General features: G+C 38.6%; 1 protein-coding gene across 1 annotated transcript; it reads right to left on the reverse strand.

The window, feature by feature from the left end:
- Window positions 1-1,716: 1,716 nt before the first annotated feature.
- On the reverse strand, window positions 1,717-4,794 carry LOC109919469 (protein CLEC16A-like; the record flags this gene model as incomplete). Its single annotated transcript, XM_020519483.1, has 3 exons — window positions 1,717-1,881; window positions 2,525-2,729; window positions 4,643-4,794. Coding segments are annotated over 3 exons (522 nt in total), but the record flags the coding sequence as incomplete, so codon positions are not given.
- Between the last annotated feature and the right edge of the window lie 2,323 nt (window positions 4,795-7,117).

Consider the following 7,117-nt stretch of genomic DNA (forward strand, 5'->3'; position numbering starts at 1 on the left):
AGGAGCAGGAAAGTTGACGTTTCAGGTCAGGACCCTTCTTCAGATTTTCTGAGGAAGGGTCCTGACCTGAAACGTCAACTTTCCTGCTCCTCTGATGCTGCCTGGCCCGCTGTGCTCCTCCAGCTCCATACTGTGTTATCTCTGACTCCAACATCTGCAGTTCTTCTTATCCTGAAGCTTGCTGTCCTGTTTTCGATCTCCCTCCCTTCTGGAATGGAAGCAAGCTATTTGCTCATCTTAGTTGCCAATTGATTATTTATTATTAACTCACAATTCTTGACCTCTAGAGAAGCAACATATTTTCTTTAGTAAAAATAAGTGATTAACTAATGAGATATTCATGCATGCTAATACAGGCAAATTAGGTTTCTTGATGCTCACTAGCATGCGTCTATGCTTTCTCCTTTATTTTACATTTCTTCTCCAGTTCACAATAGCACACCTCTAATTCTCACGCTTAGTTTGCAAAGGCTGAATACATCCTTCTCAGATTCTCCATCTGCATTGTTACTTTTCAATTATTGTCTGATTCCAGATTGTATAGCAAAGTTATTAAAGGCCCAGGAGCAAAAAAAAAAGAGCAGAATTGGCCTGTGATACAAATTGTTGTTCACAAATACAGACAAGTAGACACTATGCCTGAAAAATACTAAAGAGATGGAGGCCTTTACTCCTTTACAATTTAACATATCTCTTGCTGTTTCTAGTGTTTTTTATAATGTTTGATAGGGCAAACTACTTTCAGACGAAGCAAATGTAGAAAGAAAAATGAAGAATGTACATTTTTGAAAATTTAGTTTGGGCTGAGTTGAAAATGGTGATTCTATGCCAGCTTCCCTTCATATACTTTGATAAAATCAGCTCATTAACCCTGAACTAAAAATTACAGACCCACAAATATGCTTTAAATAATGCAGTGGAAAAACCATGTTTAAGCAACATTTTTAAACCCTTTGTAGATTCTTACTGAACCACACTTGACAGAAATAATGGTCAGTGTGGTGTTCTGGTGATGATGACCCATTGTGGGCACTATAAAAAGAGGAACTGATTGTGTTTCTTTTTGATTCAATCTGGTACTTAACAAGCAACAGAAACTTGTGTGAATTAACTCTTTAAATAGCATTTGGCTTTGCAGCTTGCAGAATAGAGAGAAAAACGAAAATCAAATCAAATATCCATACCTGTCCACAGCTAAACCAGTGTAATTGAGCCACTCTCATGCAAGGCTTATATTGCTGCATGGGGCCCACAAACATTCCTGTAGCTCTGCCACTCATAGGAGAGAAAGGTGTGATAAGTTTACACACACCAAGACTGATCTTGCCAAAAATCAGTTATTATTTGTTTTTTGTTACCGTGCATAAGAATTTTCCATGTTCCTTTAAATAATTCCTCTAAACTAAAGAAAAATATTTGTTTATAGCTGTCATAGACTGTGTAGCAACATATACAGATTGGATGCTTTAATCTATTCAAAGATGATTTTGGTCAAAATACCCAACTATAAAATGGTTAGCTGCTACATACAATCCAAGAGAACATTTCTTGCTTTGATGATCTCCTAATTAAACTAATGGACAAGCAACGAAAGCACACTATTATCCTTAACACAGTAACTAAGGTACGTCAGTCTTCAAAAGTTTAATGCTACATAATAATTTTACATAAATGATTTGCAAAATGCATATGAATGAGTAGAATATTCAACTTTACCTGGAACTTTATCAACAGAAGCAAAAACTGAACGTTGGACTGTAGGATCACTGACACCACGGCGAGACTGGTCATAGAATCTAAAAGGGAGATGATGGGCAGATGGTGACGCATGTCCAAAGCCCATGACTTCAGAAGTAGTTTCCACTGGGAGATCCAATAGTACTAGAATGCAATATCAATTAAAAAAAATTTCAAAGAATTGTCATTCCTGCAGGGGTGCAATTAACTGATTAAAATTATTCCACGTCTTTTCTCATTAGACTAATTGATTCCTACCCACAAACACTTGACCATAGAAAGCCCCTGAAGAATGCACATACTTGGAAGAAATGGTGGCAGCACACACAACACCTATTGCTAATAAAGTAATGTGTTGGATATCAAAATTCTTTATCCTAATAAGATCTGATATAACCTCTACAGGACTTCAAATGCAAATTATCAAAATCCTGCTGCTATGTGCCAGAATGTTCCTTGGGAGCTCCTGAGTTAATAAACAATGTTACATAGATGTAACTCACTTCCTTTGCTGTGTATTTCAGCTGCTAATAAGTTACAGTAGCACCAACTATTGCGCAACAAAACTTTTGATTAAATAGCATTCTATTAAAACGCGAGGTGAATAGACGAAGACTTTGTACATGGTTAAGTTAATTACCTTGTTTTCTAAATTAAAAAGCCTAATTAATCACACAACCTAGGCAGGAATTGTGGATTAAAATAGGGTATTGGAGAGATTAATTCAACATTTTATGGCTAAATTGGAATTTTACTTAGAATTAATTAATTCTATCAGTTAAGCTACCTGCTATTCTTTGCATCTTCATACGTCGTGCTTGAATACGGCCCTTTGCTAATCGCTGTTTTGCAATGATGCAGCGGATGTGATCAGCAAAGATGAACGTAGCCTGGAGGATAGGGAAGGGCCTGGCATGAGGGTTAGATGCAGGCTTATGAATGATGATGTTTAAAGCTCTACTGTCATCTTCCACCCCCATCACCTGCATGTCCTGTTCAAATAAAAACAAATACAATCATTGTGCATTTTCAGTGAATTTAATGTCATATTTCAACAACAACTTGAAAAGTCTTTCTTTTAGAATATCAAACACAACATAGACTTTATTGTATGTGGTGTATCTTTCTCAAACTGACAACATTATCAATGGTTTACAACTGTAGAAGCTTGAATTGAACTGCAAATAGATCACACTGAATCTGGATCAACTTATTCAGGTGATCTAGCAACAAATCATAATATTGATCCACTATTTTTATGAAGTCCCTACATGCAATGAACATGTTATGTGAGCCAGATTATGTAAAATGAACAGAATAGGTTTAAACTATAAATGTTTTTCTGTCAAATGGAAAGGGCTTTGGACTGCATGCCCAATACAACTTGGTAAAGGCCCTAGTAAAGATCAGAAACGCCAATTTCTGTCTTTCCTCTCTATTGTTCCTCCACGACCATGTATGATGATCAATTGGTCAAAATCACAGGTGTGAAAATAGTCAGGTAGAAGACCTAGACAGCATCAATGACCTAGAGTGAATTCCAGAAGACTGCAGAGACACTGACTGCACATTTATACTGTAATGTTAATTGCTAGCTGTTTTGGTCATTAAATGAAAAGTGACCCCCAAAGAAAGAGTCTAATTTTATTCAGAATATGCAAGTAAGATGAGATATAATATGCATATGATGCCTGAATGTAGATTCAGAAGTGTGTATTTTTGGGTGGCTAAGATGAAAGCGCATAAACATGTGAGAAATTTAAATCGGAAGTTATAACTTGCTGCCCTTGCAAAATATAGCAACTAGAATCATACAGCATGGAGACAGACCCTTCGGTCCAACCAATCCATGCCAAACAGATATCCCAAATCAATCTAGTCCCATCTACCAGCACTTAGCCCATATCCGTCCAAACCCTTCCTACTCATATACCCATCCAGATGCCTTTTAAATCTTGTAATTGTACCAGACTCCATCATTTCCTCTGGCAGCTCATTCCATACACGCACCACCCTCTGCATGAAAATGTTGCCCCTTAGGTCCCTTTTAAATCTCTCCCCTCTCACCTTAAACCTATGCATTCTAGTTGTGGACTCCACTACCCCTGGGGAAAAGACCTTGGCTATTCACCCAATCTATGCCCCTCATGATTTTGTAAACTTTTCCTCAGCCTCTAAACAGTCCAGGGAAAATAGCCCCAGCCTTTTCAGAAACAAAAATAGAAATTGCTCAGCAGATCTGGCAGCATCTGCAGAGAGACATCGGAGTTAACAGTTCTGAGGAAAGGCCACTCTACCCAAAATGTTAACTCCAATGTCTCTCCACAGATGCTGCCAGACCTGCTGAACTTTTCCAGCAATTTCTACTTTGTTTCCGATTTACAGCACCTGTAACTCTTTCAGTTTTTACCCAGCCTATTCAGCCTCTCCCTGCAGCACAAACCCTCCAACCCTGGCTACATCCTTATAAATCTTTTCTGAACCCTTTCAAGTTTCACAACATCATACCTATAGCAGGGAGACCAGAATTGCACAGTATTCCAAAAGTGGCCTAACCAATGTCCTGTACACCTGCAATATGACCTCCCAACTCCTATACTCAATACACTGATCAATAAAGGCAAACATACCAAACACCACCTTCACTATCCTGTCTACCTGCAACTGTACTTCCTGCTAAAATATCAGTTTAACATTTCATTATGTGAAGTTAGTATTCTTGTTTCCTAAACATTTAGATTTGCATGGTGGGACAAAATAAAGAATTTAGTTCCAACTAAGATGGTACTACAACAGCACAGATCCAAATGATTTGTAAAGATACACATCAGGTTTCAATTTATCAAATTTAAATGTTGGAATCAAAGAAGCAGAAAATCTTATCTGCTGAAATTTAGCTTCTTACCTGAAGCAAACCTGCAAATTTCACCACTCCCCAGCCAAGTCGTTTGCTCTCTGGTTCAACTAAACTCATCTGATAAATGTCTACAGCCAGGAATCGATGCATCTGATTGCCATCTTTAGTTACTACATTGCAAGCAATTAAGTCGCTGTTGTCTGAAAGAATAGAATTAACAGTGTATCTCACTTGATCAGTTTACATAAAAGTGAATAGAAATTAAAGAGATTTCAAAATATCATTGGTTATCTTAACCATGACAAAAAAAATGAAAATTAATTGCTTTTAATATATTCCAGTACAGGTTACCTTTCCAGTTCAGTTACAGAGTCATAGAGATGTACAGCATGGGGACAGGCCCTTTGGTCCAAATCATCCATGCCAACAAGTTCTCCTAGATAAATCTAGTCCCATTTGCCAGCATTTGGCCCATATACCTCTAAACCCTTTGTATTCATATGCCTATCCAAATGCCAAATAAATGTTGTAATTGTACCAGCCTCCACCACTTCCTCTGGCAGCTTATTCCATACACACACCACCCTCTGCATGAAAAAGTTGCCCCTTAGGTCCTTTTTAAATCTTTCCCCTCTCACCTTAAACCTATGCCCTCTAGTTTTGGACTGCCTCACCCCGGGGAAAAGACTTTGTCTATTTACCCTATCCAAGCCCCCCATGATTTTATGAATCTCTATAATATCACCCCTCAGCCTCCGATGCTCCAGGGAAAATATTCAGCCTCTCCCTATAGCTCAAACCCTTCAACCCTGGCAACATCCTTGTAAATCTTTTCTGAACCTTTCAAGTTTCACAACATCCTTCCTATAGCAGGGAGACCAGAACTGCACACAGTATTCGAAAAGTGGCCTAACCAATGTCCCGTACAGCCACATGACCTCCCAACTTCTATACTCAATGCATTGACCAATAAAGGCAAGCGTACCAAACGCTTTCTTCACTTTCCTATCTATCTGTGACTCCACTTTCAAGGAAATATGAACCTGCACTCCGAGGTCTCTTTGCTCAGCAACACTTCCCAGGACCTTACCATTAAGTGTATAAGTCCTGCCCAGATTTGCCTTTCCAAAATGCAGCACCTCACATTTATCTAAATTAAACTCCATCTGCCACTCCTCAGCCCATAGGCCCATCTGATAAAGATCCTGTTGCACTCAGAACGTTCTTTACTGTCCACTACACTTCCAATTTAGTGTCATCTGCAAACTTACTAACCATTCCTCCTACGTTCACATCTAAATCATTTACATGAAATGATGAAAAGCAGTGGACCCAGCACCAATCCATGTGGGGCACACCGCTGGTCACAGGCCTCCAGTCTGAAAGCAGACTACCACCCTGTATCTTTTACCTTTGAGCCAGTTCTGTACCCAAATGGTTAGTTCTCCCTGTATTCCATGTGATCTAACCTTGCTAACCAGTCTACCATGAGGAATCTTGTCAAACGCTTTAATGAAGTCCACATGGATCATGTCCACCACTCTTCCCTCAATCCTCTTTGTTACTTCTTCAAAAGACTCAACCAAGTTTGTGAGACATGATTTCCCATGCACAAAGTCATGTTGACTATCCCTAATTAGTCCTTGCCTTTCCAAATACATGTAAATCCTGTCCCTTAGGATTCCCTCCGACAACATGCCCACCACTGATGTTAGGCTCATCAGTCTATAGTTCCCTGGCTTTTCCTTACCAGCTTTCTTAATTAGTGACACCATGTTGGCCAACCTCCACTTTTCTGGCACCTCACCAGTTAATGAAAACAAAAATTGGAAGCAATTATAAATGGGATTGCCCTGAGCTATGTAGGAAAACAATAAAAATAATTAATTTAGACTTATAGCTTTTACTCTGATAAATGAAGTACTCCAGAGTTAGTATAAAAGGACACGCTGTCTAAGGTCCAGGATTAAAAATCAAGAAAATGCAAAAGTTATCAACCTTGCTTCTTCCCCACAAAGAATACTGTTATTACCCAGTTAGTGGACTTCCATGGTGACCAGTGATGAAATCAGACAAAGTTTGATTTTAAAAGTAAGACGATATTGCCAGTTATATGCACACAGGACTGTATATAGCCAATATTAGAAACCAGTCAGCTGGATTCCTCAAGTTTGTGTGTTAAAACAAACTTAATCAAGTAAAGATGCAAAGATTAACAACAAAAGACTTAAAATCTGCAAATATATCCAACTGCCCTTCTTGGAAAAAGAACAAAAATGTCCTGCAAGCTTGAAAAGATTGATTTTCTTAAAGAAGTTATTTGATCAAGAAACTGAAATTTAAAAGAAAAATCACGGTTGATCTCAAATGCTCATTTATAGCCAAAATTTCTTTCCACAAAACCTACTGCACTGGGATTTCAGAGATAGTAGGAACTGCAGATGCTGGAGAATCTGAGATAACAAGGTGTAGAGCTGGATGAACACAGCAGGCCAAGCAGCATCACAGGAGCAGGAAGGCTGA

The sequence above is a fragment of the Rhincodon typus genome, unplaced genomic scaffold (assembly GCF_021869965.1).
Source record: "Rhincodon typus isolate 14 unplaced genomic scaffold, sRhiTyp1.1 hic_rhity00011470, whole genome shotgun sequence".
In the NCBI taxonomy this organism is placed as follows: domain Eukaryota; kingdom Metazoa; phylum Chordata; class Chondrichthyes; order Orectolobiformes; family Rhincodontidae; genus Rhincodon; species Rhincodon typus.